Genomic DNA, 26,815 nt, shown 5'->3' on the forward strand with positions numbered 1-26,815 from the left:
CAGAATGGAGTCCCGAGTGACAGGGATCCGGAAGGGAGTCCTGAGTGACAGGGACCCGGAAGGGAGTCCCGAGTGACAGGATCCAGAAGGGAGTCCTGAGTGATGGGGGCCCTGGGATCGGGGCTGGGAAACGACTTGACCTTACTCAGGTTTTCTGGCTGCTTCGACAGAAACATGATAAAAGGGCAATATGGAGGAAAGAGTTCATTTATGTAATATGTTACCATCCTATAAACTATGCCTGCCCAAGATAAGGAAGGAATAAAACACATCAAAATTCCTATGTCAAGGCTGATATGAGAGTCACATCCATAGATACATTAAGCAACAATTTTATTTGCTTACATTCTTTTACATCCAGAACCAGGATGGCTTCTTGAATTCCAGCTGTGGCAGCGAGTAATGATCACAATAAAAAATCACAACTTAGTACTCTCAATGATAAATAAAACGAAGCATATGGTCATTTTCCTAAGTCATGAATTCGGATGAGTTACACATCAAGTCATGAATTCGGATGAGTTACACATCAAGTCTTTTCTAAAGTCCCTGAAACTTCAGGTGAGAATAGAGAGAGGCTGCACCAAATGAAGCAGGGTCTACCTAACCCCAGGAGCCCCCGGGTGCTGTGACGGGGGAGGGGGCCTCTTGCTAGGTGACAGCTGCACTAGAACCCAGCAACGCTCTACTCACACGCTTCTTGCTTCTTAAACAGATTGCTCAGACAAATGTAACGATGTGGTCTCAAGCCCTGAGTGTTTTAGACATGATTTTCTTTGCTAGGATGGAACCTGGAGCCTTGGGCATGCTGCACAGTGGGTCAGCATCACTCTACCTCCGAGCTCCAACCCAAGCCACTTTGATTCTGTGAGACAGATCCCAGCGTGTCACTGAGTGCCTTTGACCTCGAGGCTCTCTTGCCTTTGCTTCCTGAGGGTACCACCAGGCTCAGTTTAATTTCCTACTCCAACATTTTCAATTTTTTTGTTTCTTCTGTTTTTTCTTTCCACAAATTCCCCAGGACGATCCCTAGGAACAAGAGTATTCCTAGGGTGCGGTTGGAGGTAAATTTGTCCCAGCAGTCTTCGGGTCTGTGGATGTCGACAGTGTATATCTGAAAGAGAGAGCACAGCGTAGGCGGAGCAGACAATCTATTCAGGAGAAGACATAAGTTATAGGAAGCTGTATTACACCCTAACTATCTTCTAATGCAGAAAAATCAAAACATTTTTTACTGGGGAATCACTCGTACTGTGTTCTAAACGTTCTGGCTAGGGTGTGAGAATGTTTGGAGAAGCAATCCATTGCTATGCTTGGTTCTAACCATAGGCTGGACTCCTCCACACAAACATGAAATACTCCAATGCCCAAAGCTGACACCGCAGCTGGAGACTGCACACGGCTTTCAGTGATAAATCAGCCAGGATACAGGTGCTCTTGTATGCAAGCCCCTTCTGGCTATGTGACTAAGACAGACATGACACACATGGAAATTCCATGTTTCAGTTTGGGTCCCATTTCCAACGCATACATTATATACATGCAAATATTGCCAACTTTTTTTTAAAAACTCTAAAACCAAAGCTTTCTGGGCCTATGCACTCAGGGAAGGGACCCTCCACCTGCCCTTGAGCACAGGAACTCGTCGGCCTCTAAAGCACCCTTGGGTTCCAGTTTTATTTTCCACAGCAGTTTCTCAAATGAGGAAAGTTTGATTTGAGCAGAACAACTTCATTCTGCAGGGTGATGAAATCTCTGCACATTCTTGGCTCTCACTCACTAAATGAGGAAGACATGTCTAGGTTACTATGACAACCAAAGATGGTCTACCCAAATGCTTTTGACTCCCTCCTGTGCTCACAAGGGATCCAGAGACCCAGATCTACGGCCAGCCACCTAGATCACCCATGTTCTCTTCTCCACACCAGCCCTGTGGATGCGGCAAAAAGGTGCATTCAACCTTCCGTCCTTCTACCCTTCCTTTCTGGACAGGGTCTCACTGTGTAGCTGAGGATGGCCGTGGATTCTGAATCCTCTTGCATCCCGAGGATAATAAGCACCATAAATCACATTCCTGCCTGGCCTCAACTGTCTCTTTTCTATTGGGCAGTCCGCAGACTCAAAATCAGGACTTCCTTTCACAGAGCAAGTTTCAGGACAGCCAGGGCTATATAGACAGATGAAGGAAGGATAGAAGGAAGGGAGGGAGGGAGGGAAGGAGGGAGGGAGGGAAAAAGTGTACTGAGGACTACAGATGCAATTTAAAATATCAAGTAGCCCACACACTTCTTATAATACTTATAGAGACTTGTATGTTCCCCCTCCTTTACCATCTAATACTTTAAAGTATACTTTCTATTTAAACCAGACAATTAGTAGATGACTGTGGGCCTTGTAGAACCAAGTTCTCAGTTCTTGGGGATTCTGAGACTTTCTGTAGAAAAAAAGATGAAACCCTGAAGAATCACAAATCCTAGCATTTACAGTGAGGATCATGCAGGTGTAATCTATGTCAGACCAATTCTGTTGTGCATGTCACTCAAGGCCTGCCTACATGACACATGGTTCCCAATAATACGTATAGAACACCATCTGAATACATGTTCATCATTACCTTTTAATCTTATTCAAAAAAAAAAAAAACTATGCAGCACTGTTTCAGAAAGCACCCATTTTTCAGTCACTGATCCAGTTAAACTTAGATCTGGCTGATCATTTTACAAGTTCCTTACGTAGGTTTCGGCATAAGCCTGCAGCAGCGGAGGAGCTGGGATACTGGGTGAGCAATGCAATCACACTGTTTTCTAGAGGATTCAGTCAGGTCACCTTAGCATTTCCTGCTGGTTCTGTTGTTGGGGTCTCGCTCACAATAGGCAAACTCTCTAACACTGACCGGCATCTCCAGCCTGTTTTCATCTGGAGATCAGGTCCTACTCAGTGGCTTAGGCTGACCTTGAACTCATGCATCCTCCTGATTCAGCTTCCTCAGAAGCTGGGATTCCAAGCTACGGGGCCCATGCTTTATCTGGCTGGCAGTGGTCTCCACACTAATGGAACTCACGATTGTTATGGTTTAAATTACATTTGTGTGTGTGCACATGGACACACGCCTATGAGTGTGCTAGCACATTTGTGTGCCACAGTGCGCATGTAGGGGTCAGAGAACTCAAGGGAGCTGGTCCTCTCCTTCCACTGTGTGGGTCCTGGGGATCAAACTAAGTCCATCAGACTTGGTGGCAAGCACCTCATCAGATGAGTGACATGTCTGGCCCTATTTTACTATATTACTATTATTTTAAGGTTTATCAATTTGCTTTTGGAGTAGCAAAAAATCTAATTTTTTTTCCTAAATTAACAAGGTTAATTTTATTTGCTTCATTTATTTTGGTTGTTTTGAGATGGTCCAGGCTGTCCTAGAACTCACTATGTAGACCAGGCTGGCCTCAAACTCACAGAGATCCTCCTGCCTCTGCCTCCCGAGTGCTAGGATTAAAGGCAGGCACTATACCTAGAAGTGCTCATTTTCTGAAATTGAGGAGGGAGAAAAAGTTCAAAGCAATACAAGCCAAGCAGTTTGTTTCAGGAAGTTCCTTGCCTATTTATCAGTGGTTGTTTAAATATTTTAATAATTTATAGTAAGGAAAACTGAAGGGAAAGTAATGAATGAAAAGATCAAACCTGGTGAGCCAGGTGGGCTCCTACTGCAGCCACGGCAGCGTAGTAGGGGAGGGTCTGACCGCTGTTGGCGCCAGCCAGGCTCAGTGCTCCCAGCATGGCGATCCCAAAGCCACTGAGCCACTTCCTGGTGTTCTCCCTGAACAGCAGTGCTGTGGACTTCAGGCCAATCAGAGCGTCATCTCTTTTGTCCTAACACCAGGAATAGGAAAACATGTTTTGATATTTAATTCAGTAAGATGGAAATCACAGTTCTCAAGTATTCAACTTAGCCTTTCTAATATATGTACAGCTGATCCTGCTTTCCAACCAAAGAACACACGTTAAAGAACATATAGCTATACCACAAGCTATAGAAAACGAGAGACTCCCAGCACTCAGGAGGCAGAGGTAGATGGATGTATGTGAGTTCAAGGCCAGCCTGGTCTCAGAGCGAGTTCCAGGACAGCCTGCTGGACGCTGGTATTTGAAGGCATGCCCACACCTGGGTTGGTCTTTGTTCTTCCTGAGCTCCATTCCTCCAGAGCTCTCAGTTCTCAGTTTCAGTCTTGCTGGTGTCACAGATGCAGGAGATGCTGCTCACTGCATATCCACACCCACAACTCTCCACTCAGTCCAGCTGACCCCTTCACGTGGAGCTGGGTGCTGTAACTATCTCCTGTAACCAACACCTTCATGTGGAGCTGGATGCTGTAACTATCTCCTGTAACCAACACCCACACATACTCGCAGAATTAATAAATAAATCTTTTTTAAAAGTTCGTAAGTATAACCTGACTAGACACACAAGTAGTAACCAAATGTGGTGGGGAATGTACTAACCATTTCATAATGTATATGTATGATACATCACTTCATACACACTGACTATAAACAATGCTTATCAACTGTGCTTCAGGAATCAAGAAAAACAACAACAGGCATCCCAAACAAACCACAAAAGGTAACACTAGGGAGCTGTAAGGACGTTTGTGCCTAAGTAAATACTCTTTTAAAACAAGATTTATTTCCAGTTATGTGTGCATACTGATGTCCATGTACCTTCCATGTGTGTGGGTGCCATGGAGACCTGAAGGGGTATCAGATCCCCAGGAGCTAAGGGTTACAGGCAGTTGGGAAGCACCAGGTGGTCCTCTCCAAGAGCAGCAAGTGCTCTCAATTGTGGAACCATCTCTCCAGATCCCTCAAAACCCTATTCTGGAAATTTTACTCACACACTCATATGTATGAAGTGTTAATGATGATAATATAATTTATAATTGTCAAAACTCAGTAACAGCTTAGTTTGCCAAAACAGACATATCATTATATTTCAAATTGTGATGCCATTCTAAGTCAAGGGACTACTAGGTATATTCAAGTGACAAAGAACAGATAAAATATATGGGGATGGCCAGAGATGATGGCATATAACTGGGACCCAGCATTTGAGACTGTGGTGGAAAGGCCCAGGATTCAAGGACAGCCTTGTGCCTCAGAAACAGTATGAAGGAAACCGAAAAGAGGGAAGTATTGCCTGCACACCTCCCGGTCTGTCTGATGTGCTGACGAGGTCCAGACAGAGGTAGGAGAAACTGAGTACAGAACTTGGACACCATCTGGGCTTGAATTTCAGCTCTGTTCCCACTACCCAGGGAACCATGGGAAGTTACTTATCCATAAAATGGGGACAGACAAGATCCTTCCTGTGTAGGTTGTTAGAAGATTAACTTAGTTTTTGTGAAATATTTAAAAGGGTGCCTGGAACATAGTAAATATTATTTAATGCTTGTGAACAAAACAGAACAAAGCAGCTGAACTGTAGAGTGAACTAGTGTAAAAATGAGCAGCAATGTTTTGTTGGACAAAGGGAGCAGGGGATGGTTTTCTTTTTAGGCAACAATCTCCTTTGTCTAACGAAAAAGTCACTGTGCAGATCTGTAATCCCATCTCAGAGGAGAGGCAAGTGAACCAGGAGCACAAGGTCATCCTTGGTTACACAAGTTCAGGGCCAGCCTGGGTAACATGAAATGTTGTCTCAAAAACCAAATTAGACAAAGAAACAAACAAAAACGGCTCTTAGAAACCACAGCAGTGGGGCTGGAGAAATGGCTCAGAGGTTAAGAGCATTGCCTGCTCTTCCAAAGGTCCTGAGTTCAATTCCCAGCAACCACATGGTGGCTTGTAACCATCTGTAATGGGGTCTGGTGCCCTCTTCTGGCCTTCAGGCATACACACAGACAGAACATTGATACATAATAAATAAATAAATATTAAAAAAAAAAAGAAACCACAGCAGAAACCACAGCAGTTAAACTAAAGTTCAGAAAAATATATCATTTCTTTACCTGGTGGGCATAAATAGTATCATATATCAGTGTCCACATAACTCCAGAAAAATAAAGAGGCAGGCATACAGCTGGGTCACAGGAACCCTTGACAGCAGACCATCCAAGTAATGCACCCCAATTAAAAGTCAGCCCTGCAATCAGGGGAAGCAGAATGTATGTCAGCACTCCATAGGAACATAAGGCAGCACATGTCAAATGCTCACTCCAATCAGGCCCTGCTATACTGCTCTGTGTCCTTCACAGAATCTCCTCAACCTCCTGTGGCTGGTTCTTATTTGTACATCTTACAAAAAAAAAAAAAAAACAGGCACAGAAAGTTTAACTAGTAATTAAAATAACATAGCTAATAATATACCTAAGAATAAGGTACCTAAGAAGTTTGTGCCTGGTAGAGCCATCAAACTGTGAGTGCTGGAGTTGGAATGCAGACATACCAGGCTCTCTCTATCTCCCAGTAAGCTATGGGAACAGAGTACAGGCAACACTCACTCTGCTCCCTCAGCCTTGGTGAGGTCTGTACACACATCCATGCACTGACAGAGCCTACATCGACCTGCAAGGCTGATCACCTCCTAAGCTGCAGGCTAGAGGCTCAGCCCTCTGAGGACACCTCTGCCCACACAGCTCTCAAGTCATTCTGCACCTATCTTTCCCTTTCCTACCGCGTCTGTTCCCATTCCAAGCACCCCTCCTCTCCCGAGAAAGCACCACATCCACGTCGGCCACACCCACACTCTACTGCCATGCCCTGCCTGTCTCTCGGCCTCCAGCTCCTTGAAAACGGTGACTGTGTTTTAGTCACATTTATCGTCTAAGTACTTGGTGCGGTTCCTACCTGGCGCAAAGTCCAAGTAGGGACTAAATGAATGTTTAGAGTAAGTACACTGGCTGCATTTGTGCCAGGCACAAACATTAGTTTGAAAATAGATTCTCAAACTTCTCCTACCAAAAGATTTCCAGACCCGCTAGAACATTACCGTCTATTCTAAAGAGAAAGAGACTCTCCATGAGGGGTACACACTCCATAAAGTCAAGTCCTCATCCCTTCATGAAATCTCCCTGATTCTTTTCATTTACTGGAAAATGGTTCATAGAAGTAGAATCAGCCTAGGAGTAGTTTAGAATATCCTAGAAAAGGAGTAGTTTAGAATATCCTAGAAAAGGAGTAGTTTAGAATATCATAGAAAACGAGTAGTTTAGAATATCCTAGAAAAGGATAGAAAAGTCTGGAAGTAGTTTCTGACCTGCCCACCTACCTACCTACCCACCCTCCGTATCTCCCATCCACACAAACACTTTCTGGAGCGCTTGTGCTCTATAACGCCCACGCTGGGCTGGGCGGCAGGGAAAGATGCTCCTTAGTCGCTCACGGTTTACTAATGCAGAGCCAGAGAGCTGCAAATACATTCTGGCCAAAGTTTCATAGAGTGGGAGCTGTTCGAAGCCATCAATTTTCACCTTGGTTCGCCCACAGAAGTGCATGTTACCTCACTCTCAAACTGCTTAGGATACCTTGATTAACCATCATTTTATGGCATATCTAGGATTTTAAAGGCACTTAAGGAAAACAGTAATCTTGATAATTTTAACAAATAGCTAAGATTTCCCAGCCAATAATAACTAAATTCCTTTGAAGCATAAAAATTTATTCTTCAGAAAACTTGACGACTGGCCTGATAATCAGACACGCACACACCCATGCAGGACATAAAAACATGGCAGGCAGTGTGAAGGGAAATCTTTCGCTGTCTCAGTCTTACCCAAGGCTAACTGAGGCCAAAACGTGATTCTCTTCATCAGTGGGTAGGTGACGACAAGAAGTAAGGACGCCGCGCCCAAGGCTATGCTGGGAACAGAAGCAACAGGATTAAGGGCATCGCTAGAAATCAGTAACCATTTTCAAGTCATCAGTATTCCTAATTGCAAGGTATTTTTGTCTTAAGTACTATTTTTATGAAATTCTTTCCTAGAGTTTGCCTACTAGAGACAATGATTTGAAAAGCATTTTAAATGTCACAAAAGAACCAAACAAAACAACAGCTAACACACACAGTACTTCCATGCACTAGGTACCATTGTAAGTGCTTCAGTTCTGTTCATTCTGAGCTTCACTAGGCAACAAGAGGTTCCTTCTGCAGAGGAAGGTGAAGCACAAAGAAATTAAGGAAGAGATTGTTGGTCAGCTCATCTGTGGGAGACCAAGGTTCAAACCTTAAAGCAATCTGGCTCCAGCATCCTGCCAATTTAAACGACCATGTATTACTGCCTGTTTGAAAACCATAAGATGTGCAGTAAACTGTGCGCGCATGTGTGCATGCGTGTGTAATGTGTTGTGTGTGTGCACACGCACGCTGTGCACCCATGTGTGCATGCGTGTGTATGTGTTGTGTGTGTGTGCACGCACGCTGTACATCCATGTGTGCATGCATGTGTGTGTGTTATGTGTGTGTACACACGCACACTGTGCACCCATGTGCACACGAGGGATGAGGATGAGGCCAACTTAAGATGTGCTCTTGAAGAGCCATACCTTGTTTTTTGACACAGGTGTCTTATTGGAGATCTGCCTGTTTCTGCCTCCCCAGTGCTGGGGACTGCACTTATATGGCAAGTGCCCCACCATGTGAGCCATCTCCCTAGCTCTCCATGTGTCCAACAGAGAGTTCATCAGACCAAGGAGAGTCCCTTTCATACATAGCATATGTTACTTCTTAAGAAAGAAAATAGGCCAGGTGGTGGTGGCGCAAGCCTTTAATCCCAGCACTTGGGAAGCAGAGGCATGAGTATCTCTGTGAGTTCCAGGCCAGTTTGGTTTGCAGAGTGAGTTCCAGCAGCCAGGATCACTTGGTGAAACCCTGTCTCAAAACGAACAAACAAAAAAGAAAGGACAGAAGGAAGGAGAGAGATAGAGAGAGAAAGAAAAGAAAAGAAAGAAAGGAGGAAGGAAGGAAGGAAGGAAGGAAGGAAGGAAGGAAGGAAGGAAAGGAAAGGAATGGAAAGGAAGGAAGGAAGGAAGGTAGGAAGAAAGAAAGAAAGAAAGAAAGAAAGAAAGAAAGAAAGAAAGAAAGAAAGGAGAGAGAGGACCTATTCTCCACAGACAGCAATACTTAGCGGGCACGCTCTCTGTCGCCCTCTCTCCTCCTTACTCAGGAGTACTCTGAGAACAGCCATATGATGCTGGGCCTATTTAGACTGACCCAAGAAAGGGCCCTCATACTTTTCTGCTACTTATATTAGTTTCAGACTCTGGGAAAGACACAGTTCCTCTTTATGTTAACTGAGCCTAACCACTTCTGCTTCCGGTACTCAGTGGTTACAGGCCGCAAAAGTAAAACTATACACATACCTATTGCTGTCCTACACACAGGGGATGGGCCTTGTGTCCCATCAGGAGCATCTATAGCAAACACTAAAGGTGCTTCAGAATCAAGCTGGTCTCCTCACTCCTTGGCTGAAGCGTCCCTGAATCTCACAGCACAGTGAGTTCCTTTACTCTTCTTAACCCATGAATGGATGCTTCACAAGAATTAACAGATTTGTAATAGAGAGAATTCTACATTCCACATTTTCTGATCCAGAGGACATGGTTTACACATAACTGCAACCACGTCTACTGTACCTGTAGTAGTTCAAACACAGGAGAACTCCCAGTGCCAAGGTCAGCTGTCCCCCAAGGAAGACGAAGGACTGGAAGATTGAAATGTCGCCAGCGGCAATTGGGCGATTTGCTGTTCTCATAACCTCAACAAAGGAAAACAGACATCTTAACCTCATATACCAATTCAAATGTTCGTTTAAACATTGATTAATAGGTCCATGAGCTGGTGAGATGGTTCAGGGGGATGGGCACCCGCCTTCATGCCTCCTGTCTGGAGACTGAGCCTCAGGCCAACATGACGGAAGGGGAGAGACGCCTCATTCACTCTTACTCTGACTGCTCTCATGCAGAGCTTACTTAACCCATACAGAGAAGTACATGCTATTTTAGAACTAAAGTGAGGGCTGGAGAGATGGCTCAGCAGTTAATAACACCGGTTATCCTTCCAGAAATCCTGAGTTCAATTTCCAGCAATCACATGGTGGCTCACAACCATCTACAATAGGATCCAACGCCCTCTTCTGGCGTACAGGCGTACACACAGACAAAAGCACTCATACATAAAATACCTAAGCAAATAAACCTTTGTAACACACATACAAAGTCATTATTTATATATACATACATACATTCATAGTGAAAGACCCAAGGCAGGCACTAAAGCACAAATATGAACAGAGTGAAATCAAAATTTGAAGTACTAAGTGAAATCAAAATTTGAAGTACTATAGAGAACTAAAATCACATGTTTAAATGTTTAACGTGGCCTTTAAAGGGCAGTGTTTGTCCCGCCATCCCCACCCCATGCCATCCTTAAACACAAAGTGTCTTCCTGATCTTGCTTAGCCACTGAGCTCAGCAAACACACAGGTCCTGCTTCCATAGGAAGGTGGAAAATGATTGGAGTTCTCAGGAGAGGGAACCTCAGCAGGTTGTGGATAAGGCCAGCACCCTGTTCTAGGATGGTAAGCACTACATGAGACGTGACCCTGAATGGGTCTGTGCTATCGGACTGACTACGCTGAAATGATAAAGGTAAGTCAGCTGGAGATATGTGGATGGCGCTGTTAAACACGGGGATCATGACTGCTGCTGATTCTCCCCCCTGAAATGTGACTATGTCAAATTCAAACACATATAAAGATTATAATTAAAATTTTCAATGTTGTTAGAAATTAAGAACTTTAGATATGGGATTACAAAGCCTCACATTTGAGACTATGTTTTTAACCTATTGTTTGCCATACAATCACTTAGTAGTAAATTATCACCCCGGTATCAACGAACACACAGAAGCTGTGTTCCCAACAGCAATCCACTCTTCATTCAGTTCATCAGCAAGTTACTAACTGCTCAGTGCATTAATCAAACCCGAGCCATAAACATGTCCTTAGTGATGGAGAACACTTTAGGAAACAGGGGTAAAGACTGCAACTAGGCTTTTAAGAGACAGGTGACATATTAAATCCCCAGGCAGCAAGCACCATCTCAATCAATGGGAAACACCTGCTCAACACCTGAGCTTTGTGAACACCATTACACAACCAGACCCCTAGAGGAAACAGAAAAGGTTGGCTGGCTTGATTATCTTTTGATGAAACTTTTTCTCTGAGATGACTGCAGTTAAGAAATGGTTAAGAAATGGAGCTGGAGAGATGGCTCAGGGGTTAAGAGCACTGGCTGCTCTGCCAGGTTCAGTTCCCAGCACCCACACAACAGCTCATAACTGCCTGTAACTCCAGTTCCAGAGGATCTGACACCTTCACACAGACATATATGCAAACAAAACATGAATGCACATAAAATAAAAATACATTGTTAAAAATATGGAATAAAAAAAAGAATATGGAACTCCCATATACCTGTATCATCCGTTCCGTTAATGACATCCTGGGAAACTTGATGGAACCAGAATTTTGATGTCAAGACAGACAAAACCTACTAAGATTCCTGCTCCAAGGACCTCCATTTTCCCTGGATGTCACTCTCTTCCCTCTGTCACTCCTTGATTCCTACAACCGCACAGAGTGTGATCCGTTCAGGCTTTTCCTTTCTCTTGACATAATCCCGAGAAATGCATCCACACTGTTGCATGGATCATTTTGCTGTTGCTGCAGTTTTCCAGAGCATAAATGCATCATGCATGGTCTACTCACACAGGAAAGAACTACTGTCTTGTTTCAGTTTGGACCTATAGGTAAAGCCACTACATTCATATGCAAAATGCCATGTGAACATGAGCTTTGTTTCTGTGGAGGAATGCACAGGGACCCCTGAATGACAGCTGTGTGCCCACAGGAAAACAAGCCAGGTTCTCTCCCCACCGGCAATAGGGGATATGTGAACTGCTCTAGGCAGCGTTTAGTGCTGCCATTGTTTTCCATTTCAGCCATCCTGATAGATCTGTAGTGATACTTTACCGTAGTTGAAATTTGTATTTAAATCAAAGCTAATGATGTTAAAACAAAAATGTGTACGTGATACTTGCAGTTTTGGCATCTTCCTATGGGACGAATTCATGGATTGATCAGATTTTTATTTAGTGCTTGGCTCTGAGAATTTTGTATACTGGTATCCAGGTAGGTATGTGGTTTCAAAATATTCACCAGTGCATACTTTAATCCTCTTAAAGGGCCTCCAACATATCTAAACTGACTCTGGTGAAATCCAATACAGCAATATTTTTTTATAAGCTATATTTTTAGCATTTCTCTTCCACTGTACTCAAGAGCTGCAGACTGTGATATATCTTACTGTAGATTTGTTTACCATGATGACAGCACCCACCTTCCTGATAACGTACTTACACAACATACACTTACGCTCTTGCCAAATTTCAGACATTCAGCTGTTATTTCTTCAGGTATTTTTCGGTATTTCTTACTTGAAACCCAAGCATTTTATGTTTCCCTAATCTCATTTATTTTATTTCATTATTTTATGTGTATGATGTTTTGCTTGTATGTATGTCTGTGGATCATGTGAGTGCCTGGTGCTTACCAAGAGGCCTGGAAAGAGCTTCAGATCCTCTGAAACTGGAGTCACAGATGGCTGTGAGTTGCCATGTGGGCACTGGGAGTTGAACCCAGGTCCTCTGGAAGAATAGCCAGTGCTCTTAACTACTGAGCCATCTCTCCAGCCCCTCTAATCTCATTTTAAACTTGTTTTAGCTGGGTTATTGACACCACTTTGGTCAGGGAAAGGGACTGCAGATGCTGCCTAATTATTTCCAGGTGGAATTAGAAGCGCACACCTGCTCCTGAGAAATAGGCTTTTGTGGGTGCTTGGTTTTGTCTGTGCCCATTTGTGTCCCCAGCCCGCTGGCCTCTTCAGTTCTAAGATTGAGATATGCGAGACAAAAATAATACACAAAACTAATGTACCATGCTCTTCTGGGGTTCCTGGGGCTCTGCCACCTTTTCCTCTCCAGTCGGTTTTGTTGTTTTCTATGTGACAGTTGGAGTTTCGGGCATACTTAGTGGGAAGGATAAAGGACAGCACATGCGGTCCCCTTCCTGGAGCACAAGTCAGACTACGTGAGTGGTTACAGGGTGGGGCTGTCACATGCTTTCTAAGGCTGCTCAGTCACATAACTGTACCTTTTCATGTCTTCTTCAATATGTACTTCCCACGCTCAACAGTCTTAGACTAGTTCTGAGGGTAACTAAGAACAAAGTCCTTTCTGAATATTTAATCTCTAATGTTCGCTTTTATAAACAGCACATGGTTCCTCACACGTGCTAATTTCTAGCACTGGTCTTCATCTTCTATAACCCTAACACTGAGCTTTAAAAAGGGAATGCTGAACTACTTTAAAAGCACAAATCTGAAGTCTCATTTATAACAATATGCAGAACGAAAATGATCCAGAAAATATCAACATTCAAATCAGGTTTGCATTTGCTGGCCAATCAAATAGCCACAGCTGTCTGTATGGCACAGAGGTGCCCATCACATGGTTTCTGCCCACTTCCATCCCATCCCGTTCCCGGGAAACACACGCACGCACACAGGAGGGGAGAGAGAGACAACTGTCCACTACAGTGCACTTCTGTCTCACAGTAAGAAACTAACTAAGAGTAAAACAGGCCACTTGTGAGAAGTGTATTTTTAGTAGGTGAGCTCTTGTGATAACACTTGTTGGTGTGTAATTTAAAACTCATCCACTCAGGGTCTGGTATTTTCCACTTCTTAGTTTTGGTCCATGGCCGACTGTGGGTAACTGGAACTTAAGAGCAAACTGAGGGCAGGGGCTTTGGTGGAGCCAAAGCTAATGCCTGCCTTAGTCATTTAAACTAAGACCTCGGAGGAAGGGATGACTTATCTTTAGACGTGGAAAGGTTCAGGGTCAATTTCTAGCTGTCTCTCCTACCTTTAGCTCCTCCATTCTAAATTGCCTGTAAAACTCCAGTACACATCCCTGCTCCACTCTTCTGCCAGAGGGAAGTGAACTGCCCTTTGCAACAGTGGTTAGTCATGGCAGACTTCAGTGGCATCATGTGAGGTCATCATGGTGTTCTGCAGAAATGAGAGAAGCCTCCGTTCCTTCCCAGGGTGAAGCTACCTTTTTATCGAAGTCACGGTCCCACATGTCATTAATAGTACAGCCAGCTCCACGCATCAGAATAGCTCCAGTGCCAAAAAGTGACAGCATGTACCAGTCAGGAAAACAACCTGGTTCAGCGGCCAAACCAATGCTCCAGGTGCATGGCAAGTACAGCAGCCAGGTTCCTAAACAAAACCAGAACCACACGGAAAACAGAAACGGACACATTTAAATCAGATAATTGCTTCACTTTCTTAATCACTGTTTTGGCTTCTGCTGCTGTGACAAATACCATGACCAGCTGAAACCAGGGAAAGGGTTTATTGGGTATGGCTATCCCCATCACAGACCATAACTAAAGGGAGGCAGGGCAGCAACCTGGAGGCAGAACTGATGCTTACTGGCTTGCTCAACCCATTTCCTTCTACCACCCAGAACCATCTGACCAGGGTGGCACTGTCCCCAGTGGGTTAAGCCTTCCACATCATTAACCAAGAAAATGTCCTGGGCAATCAGATGGACACATTTTCTCAGTTGAGGTCACCTCTTCCCAGATGACTCTAGCTTGTGTCAAGTTGACAAAAATACCCCCTCCCCCTTCCCCCCCCAAAAAATCAAGTGCACAGCACAATCACCACATCCCCCCAAAAAGTATAATCACAGTAAAACATAAGACAGGTCAATGCCTAGAATTACAGCACTGGGGAGGCTGAGGCAGGAGGACCAAGAATTCAAAATAATAGTTACTAAGCTACAGAATACCCAGAGCACAGTGTAGCAAGACCTTCCTTGGCCACTGAGAGCCTGTAGTGGTCCCTAAAGATTAGGCAGCTCTTGCAGACCAAAAGGTCAGGAGACCACCACATGTAAGGGGGCAGATATAGACACTAAAGTATCTGAAGGCTTAAGTCTTAATTTCATCTGAAAACAAGGAAAAAGAGCATCTACCTCACTGAGTTTTAAAAGAGATAACAATATTATGGCCGACAGTTATGAAATCTGAACTTGGGGCTACACGTATTCTACCAGTCTACAGGCAGAATGGATTAACCAACTATATAAAGATACATACAAATACGGGCAGTGGTGGTGCACACCTTTAATCCCAGCACTTGGGAGGCAGAGGCAGGCAGATCTCAGTGACTTCAAGGCCATATTGATCTACAGGAATGTTACACAGAGAAACCCTGTCTCAAAAAACAAAATAAAACTAAAAGAGATGTAGCATACATAAGTACAGTCAGTTTTCTCTTGTTTTTAACTCCTGAAGTAATAATATTAATATTCCTTGAGCCCCTGTCATGTGAAGGCACTGATCAAAGCACAGAGGGTGTTTAGGAACTCCAGGTACTGGCAGCAAGAGCTGTCACAAAGCACTTTTGGGTCTGAAGGAGAACACCCCTACAGGCACGGCATTTAACAAGTGGCTTTAGTGGACGGTGCTGTGCGGGAGACGTAGGAGGTGCAACCATAGAGGACAAAGCCTATCGCTTTGTTTAAAGACGCGGCCCTTCTCAGTGTGCTCTCTGCTCCCTGCTTGTGGTTCAAGACGTGAGCTCTCGGCTTCTTTCTAGCCACATCTTGGTGCCATGCTCCTTGCCATGATGGATCTAACCCTCTGGAACCACAGCCCAAATAAACCCTTTCTTCCATAAGTCGCCAGATCATGGTGTTTTACCACAGCACAGAAAGGTAACTAATTCAGAGACTGAAAGACAGAGGGCAGGATTTACCCGAAGTCACGCTGGTTAAAATGGAGCTCTAACCCAGAAGTCTAGCTGCAGCTTAGGTCAAAAACTCTCAGTTCCCATACCTAAATCTCAGCGCACACGGACATTCTACTGCTTCAGCTCTCCTGACTCCAGGGACACTTCTGTCTGTCCTCTGTGACACCTTCGTTCCTATGGCTATTCTGTGAAGACAGGTACCGGGTAGTGAGAAGCCAAATAGGCTACGGACAGAAATGTTTATTATGAAAGAGAAAAACTCTCTGGGAGATGAAATAAAATGGTCAAATTCTGAAAGTGATGGGCAGAACAAAATGCCAGTGTAGACTGGGCCTATGATTCTCTAATTATATAGATTTCCTTAAGACAACAAAATCACCCATGGAGAAGGGAAAATGACACTGCCATTTTGGTGGAAAGAGTGCCACCTGGTGAAAGTTCTGCAGTAATGCAGGCTTTGTGGAGCTCAGCAGTATTGTGCTGGCCTAGCATATGGAAGGCCTTGAGCTCCATCCAGGTACTGGAAAACAACAATGAAACTTTGTTACTGCCTTCTCAAAAAACACTGAAGCCTGACAGTGGTCTATGAAAGTAATAAAATATAATCCCACTACAGTAAAATAATAACTGTCTCACAAGAAGAGAATTATAAATATTAAGCAGAAATGCTACTGCCAATTACTGCTCCTGACACATGGTTGGGGCCCAAAACCATTTGTTGAGTGAATTCTATCCTGTATTCATCTTATTTAGCATCAAAACATGCAAGCCAGCATTTTAAGACACTTAACACATAAAATTATAAATCTCTAATCCCCACTACTATTCTGAAGTAACAGTGGCTAATGCTAATAAAGCCACTGGTAGTGCCCTTATACCCGGGCACGATTCAAAGTATCTATCATGGTGTAGATGTCAAGAATAATTTTAAAAAGTCAACATTAGCACTTCCCTTTTATAGATAAAGAAATGAAAGTGTAGAGACATAAAGTAATTTAACCACACTCCCTCCCCTGAATGGAGAAGGGACAAAGAGGTCTGGGTCTAAACTTGGCTCATGACCATTTTATAGAGTCCTGTTTTTTTGTTTTGTTTTTTTTTTTTTTTTGGTTTTTCGAGACAGGCAGCCGCTAGAATATGTTTAATTGTGGAAGCAGGAACAATGGTAGCTGTTGATCTGTCCTGCATGCCTGTAAGTCTATCCTGTAGCTCTGTCATACAGAATCTAAGAACAGAATTATAAAGTGCTGTGTGAACCCTGAGTTACATAACACGCTAACAATTGCAGGCCTACCTTCCGTTTAGAGGCTTTTGTACTTTAATCTCTGATTGTTAAAATCTGGGCCTGAATCCCAAACAGGAACGAACACATGTAAAGACTATCAAAAGCAAGGCCTTGCTGGGTGCGGTGCCACTCCAAAGAATGAGGCTCTGGAGTACAAAGCCAACAAGCCCTTGTCTCAAACAAAATGAAATAAAACCCAGCATGGTTGTGCACGCCCGAAATCCAAGCAATTGGGAAAATATGGAGGCAGGACTGAATTCAAGACTGGCCTCAGGTACATAATGGGACCCTGTCTGAAAACAAAACACCAAAACCCACAAAAAGCCACTTTGTGAGGTGGGTCTGGATAGAAAAAGATGGAATAAACAATTTAGACATTTGGATGTACTTCTAGACACTGAAACTGTATATACCAACATCGACATTGGCTAGAATTCAACCTTCACCTCTTCCTGTTACCACTTTCTTCGGTCCAGCCTGTCTCCCATTGTGTGGTTTTGCAGGCAGGCTTTTTTTTTTTTTTCTCAAGACAGGGTTTCTCGTTAGCTACAGAGTCAGTCTGGCACTCGCTCTTTAGACCAGGCTGGCCTCAAACTCACAGAGATCCGCCTGCCTCTGCTTCCCGAGTGTTGGGATTAAAGGCGCACACCACCACCGTCCAGAGGTTAATATTCTTAATACACGACATGTTTTTGTTTTTTCAGAGCATATAGCTCAGACTGGCCTGCGACGTGAATCGGTCGTCCTACTTTAGCCTCTAGAGGGCTGCATCACAGGTGTGAGCCACCACATCTGGATCTCGAAACTCTTTCTCCAAGATCTCTTCACTCCTCCGCAGCACAGCGCTTCCTTTGGAGTGCTATTTCTTCTGTTTTTCAAGGACTGGAGACCCTTAGAAAGTTCTTTTTCTTGTACATGACCTATACCAGAGATTTGTTTCTATACTTTCCTGGGTCATCAACTCTTTTCCAACCAGAAACAAATTCTTTGAAAGCTGATAGTTTCCCTAGCTTTCTATCACTGGGGCCAAGTAAATTCCGTTAGCTGCTGGGCTGCGCTTTAGGAGCTCAGTGCATATGGAGCTTATATTGTATCACAGCTGCCAACAGTGCACACATTAGTAACCGATAGGCACTATGATGAGCAGGAGAAAAAAAGAAGGGGGTCGTACAAGAAAAAGATGATTGTGTCAGTCTGACGTTGACAGGCAACCCGGAAGCGCGACACTGTCTGCGTCAAAGGCACCAACTCTCGGTTACCGATGATGCAGGAAAAAAAGCCAGGCACCAACGCTAGGTCCTCCTATAACGAGGAGCCTTGGTTTCTTCAACAGTCTTACTAATGTGTCTTTGGGCCTTATAGGGTTGGCGGCAGAATAGAAAACTAATAAATGCAGAAATGCTCCAAGTCTGCAAATCGCCACGCGTGGGTTTCGAGAAAGCAAAGGTGCGCTAGATCATCTCCGAAGGGCCTCCGTGGAACTCATCTTTCTTGCTATCACTGTCCGCCCCCGGGGCTCAGGACAATTGGGGGTACCCGGCTGAAGTCCTGACCAGGTCCCGAAGTGACCGGCCCCACGGGCCCACCCCTGGCAGCCGGGGCCCCGCCCTCTCGCCTCACTCACCGATGGGTTTGTCCAGGCGCATAAGGCGCAGGTAGGGCTGCAGGGGGCGCGGCGCCCAGTTCACCACGGCCGCGGCCGACAGGCTGAGTGCGCGCCCGCGCGGTGCCCCCGGGGCCGGTACCCGCCAGTCCCGCGCGCCCCAAGCCCCTGCCGTGCGGGCCAGGGCCAGAGAGAGTCCGAACGGACATCGCCGCCACGCCGGTGTCACCACCCTCAGACCCCACGCCAGCCCTGCGCCCCGCAGGCCCAGCATGGCGCTGAGGCTCGACGCCGCTTGATGACGTCATCCGGGCGACCCGCTTCGAGCGGGCGAGCATGCGCAGTGGTGGCTAACGGCCGTTAGCTGGCTAGGTGGCAACTCAACCAGCTTTAGGGTGTCTCTGGTGTGTGAGTGTGTCTGTGTGTGCCTGAGTGCATGTCTGTTAGGTTGCCTGTATGTATGTATTAGTGTATGTGTGTCAGGTTGTCTGCATGTATGTAGCTGTGTGTGTGTGTGTGTGTGTGTGTGTGTGTGTGTGTGTGTGTGTGTTTTAGGCTGCCTCCGTATATGTGCATTGCGTGTATATGTGCTGTATGTACGTGTCAGGATGTCTTCATGTGTATAGCAGTGTATTAGGTTTGTATGTATGTGGAAGTGTGTCAGGTTGCCTGTGTGCGCATCATGTGCGTGTGTGTTGTATGTATGTGTCATGATGTAGCAAGTTCTCCTGTATATGTGTTGCTTTATCAATTCTTGTTTAATTTGCATAATCTGGTTTCCATACACCTTGTCTAACTCCGCTTGGAGCTGCGCTAATTTCTGTTCCGTTTCTTTTTCCATTTTTTTGCATTATACCGGGTTTCTGAAAAGTTTTCTTCATTTTTCTTTTGGAGTTCTTTGATTGTCTCCATGAACTGTTTAATTTCTAGGCAACATTGCTTCACTTTTTGCTTAGAACCATCTAGTTCAAGGTTTAAGCTTTTGGTTTCTTGGTCTTTTTTTTTGTTGTTTTTTGTTTTGTTTTGTTTTTCGAGACAGGGTTTCTCTGTAGCTTTGGAGCCTGTCCTGGAACTAGCTCTTGTAGACCAGGCTGGTCTCAAACTCAGAGATTTGCCCACCTCTGCCTCCTGAGTGCTGGGATTAAAGGTGTGTGCCACCACCGCCCGGCGTAGATAGACCCCAACACACAAGTCAGATGTGTTACAGCTCACAACCTGTAACTCCAGCTCCAGGGGGATGTGACGCTCCTGTCCTCTGAGGGAACCTGCTCGCATGTGCACACCCTCCCCCTCCCACATAATTAAAAAATAACAAAAAATACCTAAAAAAGTTCGAGGCAAAGTCAGGGAGAATGAATGACTTAGATGTTGCTATTGCTGTGCCCAGATTACAACCCCCAGAGAGACCACCAGAGAGGCCAGACTGTAATAAGTAAGGTTTGTTAGCATACTATGAACTATTTCGGAACTCATCTCCAACCCCTTCTGCAGTGAGGTAGGAGTCAGAGCTCCTCTGTGGGCTTAGCTTTTAAAGGCAAGAATTACAAGAAGGCCTTTTGAAGTTGTTTTGGCACTGGAGCAAGGTCTTTTACTCTATCCCATCCTTCTATGTCAGCTAGTTCTTTGTTCTTAGAGCAAGGTTATACTGTTCCTGAGTCAGGCCATCTTTATCAGTCTATACCAGGTGGCCGGGCGTAATTTCTCAGGTGGTGGTGGGGAGGCCACTATCTTCCTGGGAACAAGCTAGTCTGGGTTTTTAGTTTTAAAATATTTTGCTAGAAAATTCCTTCTCTTCCCTTGAGAATAAAGGGTGAGGGTCTCACAGCTATAATCATACAAGTGAAAAATTAGGCATTGCATTTATTCAGTGGAAGAGGAACAAGGAAAATAAATAGGTAAGCCCAGACGTTATGACTGAAGTAGGAAATTATGTCTATGACTGATGGTTCCTTTTCTTCAGAGTCAAGAACCTCAATGTTGGGAGGAGGGGCTAATATAGGTAGGAGGTAAACAGAAGATAGTGAAGGAAAAGGCTCCATCCATCCATCCATCCATCCATCCATCCATCCATCCATCCATCCATCCATCCAGAGCAGTGACGAGGATCTAACTCAGGGCCCTTTGTCTAGGCTAACATTTTCCCAGCGGGCCACAACTTCAATCCATCCAAACCAGACTTTCAAATGTAAGAACCTGTAACGTTTAGCTTTCTTAGAAGAATAAACATGCAAATTAAGTCTATAAAATTATTTTATTTCAAATGTGAAAATATAAAAACTGCTTGCATAAAAATTTGAGAGTATTGACACATCCAAACTTTTAAGGTCTAGTTTAATTAATGTACTCAAACTCAATTGAGATAATACTCATAGCAGACACAGACATGTAGAATTGTAATCCTTAAGAGGTTTATAATCCTGGGGGAAATAATTATATGTTACTTGATCAAAGCAGAGGACTATAATGTCCAGTGCCGTGAACCTCACCAAACCTCTCTGCCCCAGAGGATTGCTTGATGACAGTTACAGGCTTCGAATGGCCAGGGGTGGTGACTGGGGAAATGGCCAGAGACCTATTCCTGGCCAGAGGACTTGAGACTGAAGAAAGGCTTGCTGGGAGAACCCCAGGAAAGATGCCTTTAGGCCTGTAAGAAATGGCTCATCTTTGTCTGATTGCTGCCAGATCTCTGAATCTGTGGACAGTCACAGCCATCGTGTGAGCAGGCCAGGACCAGTGCTACAGCCTGGTGATGTGCCCACGGCAACAAGTTCTTAGTGGGATTATCAATGTCCTCACCTAGAGGTTTCTGTTGCTCACAGGCCAACGCTTCCCAAGAGAAGCAAGAACTAATGGTGTAGAAAAAGTAAACACTAGGATGATTGTGACGTGCCGGGTGTTTCCAGAAACTTCTCGTAATCAACCAACCGTCTCCTTTACAGTCATTTCCAGACTTATGCCGTCCCTTCCCGCTCAGGGGTTGGCACTGGTTTCTTGTGTGTTTTTAATACTACCCCACCCAGCCATCTGCCCTCTCACAGATGGTGTCTGCAGAACAAAGTGAAGAGGCACAGGGCCAGTCCTCTTCATTTTAGCTCCTCTAAGATGTCAGCAGGTGTCGGTCATTTACAGCCAGTGTGAAGTTGTGGCAATGAACCTTTCCCTGCCGGAGCCACACTAAGGCTCCTGACGGAGAGATTTGACAGTCTTCTGACAAAAATGCTACTAAAAAAACAAGCTTTAAAAAAGCCATGACATAACTTTCGCTTATTTACCTCTTGGTCGTATCAGAGGCATTTCTATACTTTCCTATTTTTAATAATCCCCCAAATAGTGCATGCAAAATGCTAAGCATCATTTGGCACATGGTGCCATTAACTGTCATCACCTCCAGGGTTCGACTTATGTTGAAATAAGAGCTGATGGGCTCACCACACTCTACTCAACACTGACCGTGCCCCAGTCGTCCCGAGGCTCTTGAGCTCGGGAACAAGTTGGCCTTCCTACACCCTCGTGAATAACACCCCTTCCTCTCTCATCTCAGGGCTACTGCATGCCTTTTATTTTCATAAACAAGCAGCAATTTTAGCATTTCTTATGACAAAAAACCCATACGAAAAGGCAGGCATTCCTAGTGAGCTTCCTGGGCGGAGAGGTTTCTCTGTTAAAGCTGGCAGGGTCTGGTCATCCACCATCTTCAGGGTTTCACCGTTCAGTTGGACAGATCTACAGGAAGGAGAGACACGCTTGAGTTAGGCAGGATGCGCATGCACTCCGGCCCCGACAAAAGTTGCAAAATAGTTTTAAATCAAGGAGGACTTCGGCGGCAGCTGGTGCTGTTATTTGTATCTCAGCAGTAGGTAAGACCAGGTGTTTGACAAACTTCAAACTATGGTGGGAAAGTAACGAACCAGAGAGCATCCGGCCCTGTAGAAAAACATGCACAAATGGTGCACCCATTTTCTCTGCTTTTCCAAGACAGCGTCCCATTCTATAGCTCAGGCTGGCCTCAGACTCCTAGTGACCATCCTACCTCCACCACATCTAGGTTCTTCATATTTTTCTTAAATGTTTTTTGTTATATATAATGATTGACAGGATTGATAAGTTATTTTTATGCCATTCATGGAATACATGTGACGCATGTATAATAGTCATCAATCTGCTTGTATACAATAAGCACTATGAAGATGTTAGATACACCATTTTTCATACAAATAAACGTAACAAGCCAGGCCTGTGGTCCTAGCACCCAGGAGGTGCAGGCAGGAGTTCAGAACCAGCTTTGACTACACAGCTTATTCAAGGCAACAGGAGACCCTATCTCAAAAACTCCAAAAACAACAAAACCTAGCAAAAGTAATCCATTATATCATCTTACTTTTTAAAAAATATTTATTTATTTATTTATTATGTATACAATATTCTGTCTGTGTGTATGCCTGCAGGCCAGAAGAGGGCACCAGACCTCATTAAAGATGGTTGTGGGCCACCATGTGGTTGCTGGGAATTGAACTCAGGACCTTTTGGAAGAGCAAGCAATGCTCTTAACCGCTGAGCCATCTCTCCAGCCCCATCATCTTACTTTTAATATCTCGACATTCAATCCGTCTTTCTATGCATAGAAACACATTTTACTTTAACTACAGTGGGTGTAGTGTACATATTTTCTTCTTTTAGATTTATTTATTTCATGTGTAGGAATGTTGTATCTACACACCAGAAGAGGGCATCAGATCCCATTATATCCACTGGTGTGAGCCATCATGAGCTTGTTGGGAATTGAACTCAAGACCCATGGAAGATCAGCCAGTGCTCTTAACCACTGAGTCCTCTCTCCAGCCTTGTATATATTTTCTTAAAACTTCTTTTCATTTAATACAGCCTAATGTTCGTTCACATCGGATGGTACCCATCAACTATATTATCTTAATGAACACACGGATTCTATGATATAAATTTATTAGTACATTTACTTAATCCTCTACTTTTAAATACCTTGTTTCCATGTGGCATTATCGTGTTTTTCTCTTTCTTTCTTTCTTTTTTTGAGAGGTTATTTCTTTGTAGCTTTGGCTGGCCTGAAACTCACTGTGTAGACTAGGCTGGCCCCTCACCTGTAGGCCATCCTCCCGTTTCTGCCTCCCAAGTGCCGGGGTTATAAGTATGCATCATCAGGCCTGGTGTGTACTTTTAGTATCCTGGTTCTTATTTTAAAGCTTTTCACCTCTTCTGAAGACTGGATCTCACTCACTATGTAGCTCCACATAACCTTCGTTAGATGCTCAGCACCCAGTCCCACAACTCAAGACATCCTAACGACTTGCCTCAAGTGCGCCAGAGGCTACCACCACATCTATTCTAAGGTGAATTCAGTCCATAGGCTTTGGTTTTGTTTTTACACTAATATATCGCATCAAGTTTATATGAGGTAGGGCAGGAACAATGACCATCTTCAAGGAAACCCCAAGCAAAAATAGGTCTTGAAAAATATCTCCGAATGGTGGTAGTAAGAGAGTTCAGATGAAATGAAGGGCCATTTGAGAATGCCTACCAAAGCTGGGTAGTGGTGGTACAGGCCTTTAATCCCAGCACTGGGGAGGCAGAGGCAGGTGGATCTCTGTGAGTTTGAGAGCAGCTTGGTCTACAGAGTGAACACCTACCAAAGTCCTCGGATCGATTCAGTGTTTTGCTACCTCAATTTGAAGGGAAACTTGATTACTATTAATTGATTACTATGACTTAATAGCGCTGTGTGAGACAGGCACACAGAGAGACTCCACCTGCTCTGGCTGCTGGGTTAATCAGCTGACGTACAGCTGTGCTCTAAGGAAGGGTGTTTAAGTGGATTCAGTGGTGAGGGTAGGGTTTTATATGAGGAAAGTAACTGGTTCCACGTTTTGAAGATAGAAACAGAAGGATAAGGAAATAGAAGCTAGGTCTGCTGAACTGTAGGTGAGATAAATGATAAAAAAAATTAGTAAACAGCAGGTTTAGCAGAATTAAGGAGCCTTGAGAAAATTCACCTGAGATAAATACGAAAATACTGTTTTCACTTAAAATATTTTCATTCACTGGGTGGTGGTGGCACATGCCTTTAATCCCAGCACTCAGGAAGCAGAGGCAGGCGGATCTCTGTGTGTTCAAGGCCAGCCTGGTCCACAAGAGCTAGTTCCAGGACAGGCTCCAAAGCTACAGAGAAACCCTGTCTCAAAAACAAACAAACAAATATTTTCATTCGAGGCTGGTGCGTTGGCTCAGCAGCTAAAGCACTTGCTGCCAAGCCTGCCAGCCTGAATCTGATTCCCAGGACCCACATGGTGGAAGACAGAACCTGTTATGGTTTTGGTCCCTTTAAGAGACAAGCCACACCCATTCTCCTCCCCATCCGCTGAGGCAGGCTGATCTTCAGCTTCTGGCCTGAGCTCGCTCTCTTTTCCATCTTCCTCTCGGAGAGGCAGCTTCGCTTCTGCCTCTCTCCCCACTTCTCTGCTTCCCCCTTCTCTATCTCTCTCTTCTCTTCTCTTCTCTTCTCTTCTCTTCTCTTCTCTTCTCTTCTCTTCTCTCTCTCTCTCTTTCTCTCTCTCCCTCTCTCTCTGTCCCCCCCTTCACCCTTCCTCTTCCATAACCCCCTGAATAAACATTCAACCTCACCCTGCATGTCGTGTCTATCCATGTTTCTGGCTTCTGCCCGCCTGCCATGTGTCTCCCTGCCTGGGACCAGCAGCCGTCTCTGCCTGGGGCCCACTGCCTGATGCCACATGGCCCGCCACCACTGCTCTGGGACCAGCAGCTGTCTCTGTCTGGGACTGGCTGCTCCTAGGGCCCGCTGTCTGCCGCCACCACCACCGCTCAGGCCGCCATTTCTGCCTGGGACTGGCTGCTCCCAGGGCCCGCTGCCTGCCACCACAGGGCCCGCCGCCACCATTTGGGACCTACAGCATTTCTACTGCCACCGGGGATCTTGCAGCATTTTTAAAAAAGAACAACAGAACCTCTGCATGCTGTCCTTTGATCCCTGCGCTCAGGAACGCGCACACACAATGTATTTAGAAACAACTGAAACAATTTACCTAGAAGCTCATTTCCAGGCGTTTTTCTTACTCTATCCTACTCCCCCAATCCCCCATGACTTCAATGCTGCAGGAGAACCCATCCAGCTCTGTGTGACGTTTTATTCCCTCCCCCTCCACACACATGCCCTTCAGATGAGTGGTTCCGTGCCATTGGCTGTCCAAGTATCTTTTCAGAACAAAGACTCTAAATGCGGAAGTACTCTGCACTTGATAAACGCCAGCCACAACCCCTTATCTATAATGGTGTATTGGCTGCAAGATTGCTAGGGCAATGATGGCACCAAGCTTGTGGGAGGAACCAACCACTAACTGATCTGACCACAACATGGAACCCACATCGAGACTGCTTGGGTGATCAAGAACCCGAGACGAGGTTCCTAGGGGACCTAGGGCCAAACCAAATATTACTGATCTAAACAAAGAACAAAGTGTAGAGATAAAATGACTCCTCGTAATATCCTGATACACCCATTGATCAGCGCCTTCTTCAGCTGTCATCAGAGATGCTTCCTCTGGCGTGGGAACACAGAGAGGCGCGTAGCCGGACAGCACACAGAGAGGGAGCGACCTTGGAACACTCAGCCCTAAAGGGAATGTCTCCATCAAATCCCTCCCTTCAGGGAACCCCACAGAAGAGCAAGGGCAAAGAGGGTGAGAGCCAGAGAGGATGGAGACACCAAGGACAAGGCCTTCTAAATCAACACGGCAAAGCTTAGGAGCCTCCCAGAGCGTGAAACGGCACACACGGGGCCTGCACAGGTCTAAATACATGGAATGGATCTTGCTTGATATGTGAAGATATTTGGGACTACAGATTTTCTTCTAAGATAACTACTAGTTTGTGTCCATATCTTTCTATGTTGGCCTCTTCCACACGTTACACTTGTACAAATGAATATCCATATATAGAATATATGAAATAAAGAGGGTTAGAATGTAAAAGTTGCATCTTTTTCTCTCCATTAAAAAAAAAAACCC

The 26,815-nt window shown here is 44.8% G+C and overlaps 2 protein-coding genes across 2 annotated transcripts in view; both read right to left on the reverse strand.

Moving 5' to 3' along the window:
- Positions 1–316: 316 nt before the first annotated feature.
- Positions 317–19,042, reverse strand: Coq2 (coenzyme Q2, polyprenyltransferase). The gene is made up of 7 exons (XM_005359560.2): positions 18,786–19,042; positions 14,168–14,334; positions 9,625–9,746; positions 7,766–7,851; positions 6,003–6,136; positions 3,679–3,867; positions 317–1,114 (listed from the first exon to the last, which is right to left on the reverse strand). Exons 1-7 carry the CDS (start codon positions 19,036–19,038, stop codon positions 962–964), a joined length of 1,104 nt encoding a protein of 367 aa, XP_005359617.1. The 5' UTR covers positions 19,039–19,042; the 3' UTR covers positions 317–961.
- A 3,257-nt stretch (positions 19,043–22,299) lies between these two features.
- Positions 22,300–26,815, reverse strand: part of Hpse (heparanase) — a 39,411-nt gene continuing 34,895 nt past the window's right edge. The window contains exon 12 of the mRNA XM_005359561.2: positions 22,300–22,487. Within this exon, the coding sequence (XP_005359618.1) occupies positions 22,328–22,487 (160 nt within the window). The 3' untranslated portion in view covers positions 22,300–22,327. The remainder of the gene's footprint in view (positions 22,488–26,815) is intronic.

Source organism: Microtus ochrogaster, linkage group LG1 (genome assembly GCF_000317375.1).
Source record: "Microtus ochrogaster isolate Prairie Vole_2 linkage group LG1, MicOch1.0, whole genome shotgun sequence".
Lineage (NCBI taxonomy): Eukaryota > Metazoa > Chordata > Mammalia > Rodentia > Cricetidae > Microtus > Microtus ochrogaster.

Excerpts from the sequence above, each read along its gene's own strand:
- Coq2 (XM_005359560.2), bottom strand. The coding sequence starts at position 19,038 with ATGCTGGGCCTGCGGGGCGCAGGGCTGGCGTGGGGTCTGAGGGTGGTG. Across the intron at positions 14,335-18,785 it reads GCGCCTGGACAAACCCATCG|GAACCTGGCTGCTGTACTTG; the intron begins GTGAGTGAGGCG and ends GGTTTTGTTTAG. Across the intron at positions 9,747-14,167 it reads ACCGTGACTTCGATAAAAAG|GTTATGAGAACAGCAAATCG; the intron begins GTAGCTTCACCC and ends TCCTTTGTTGAG.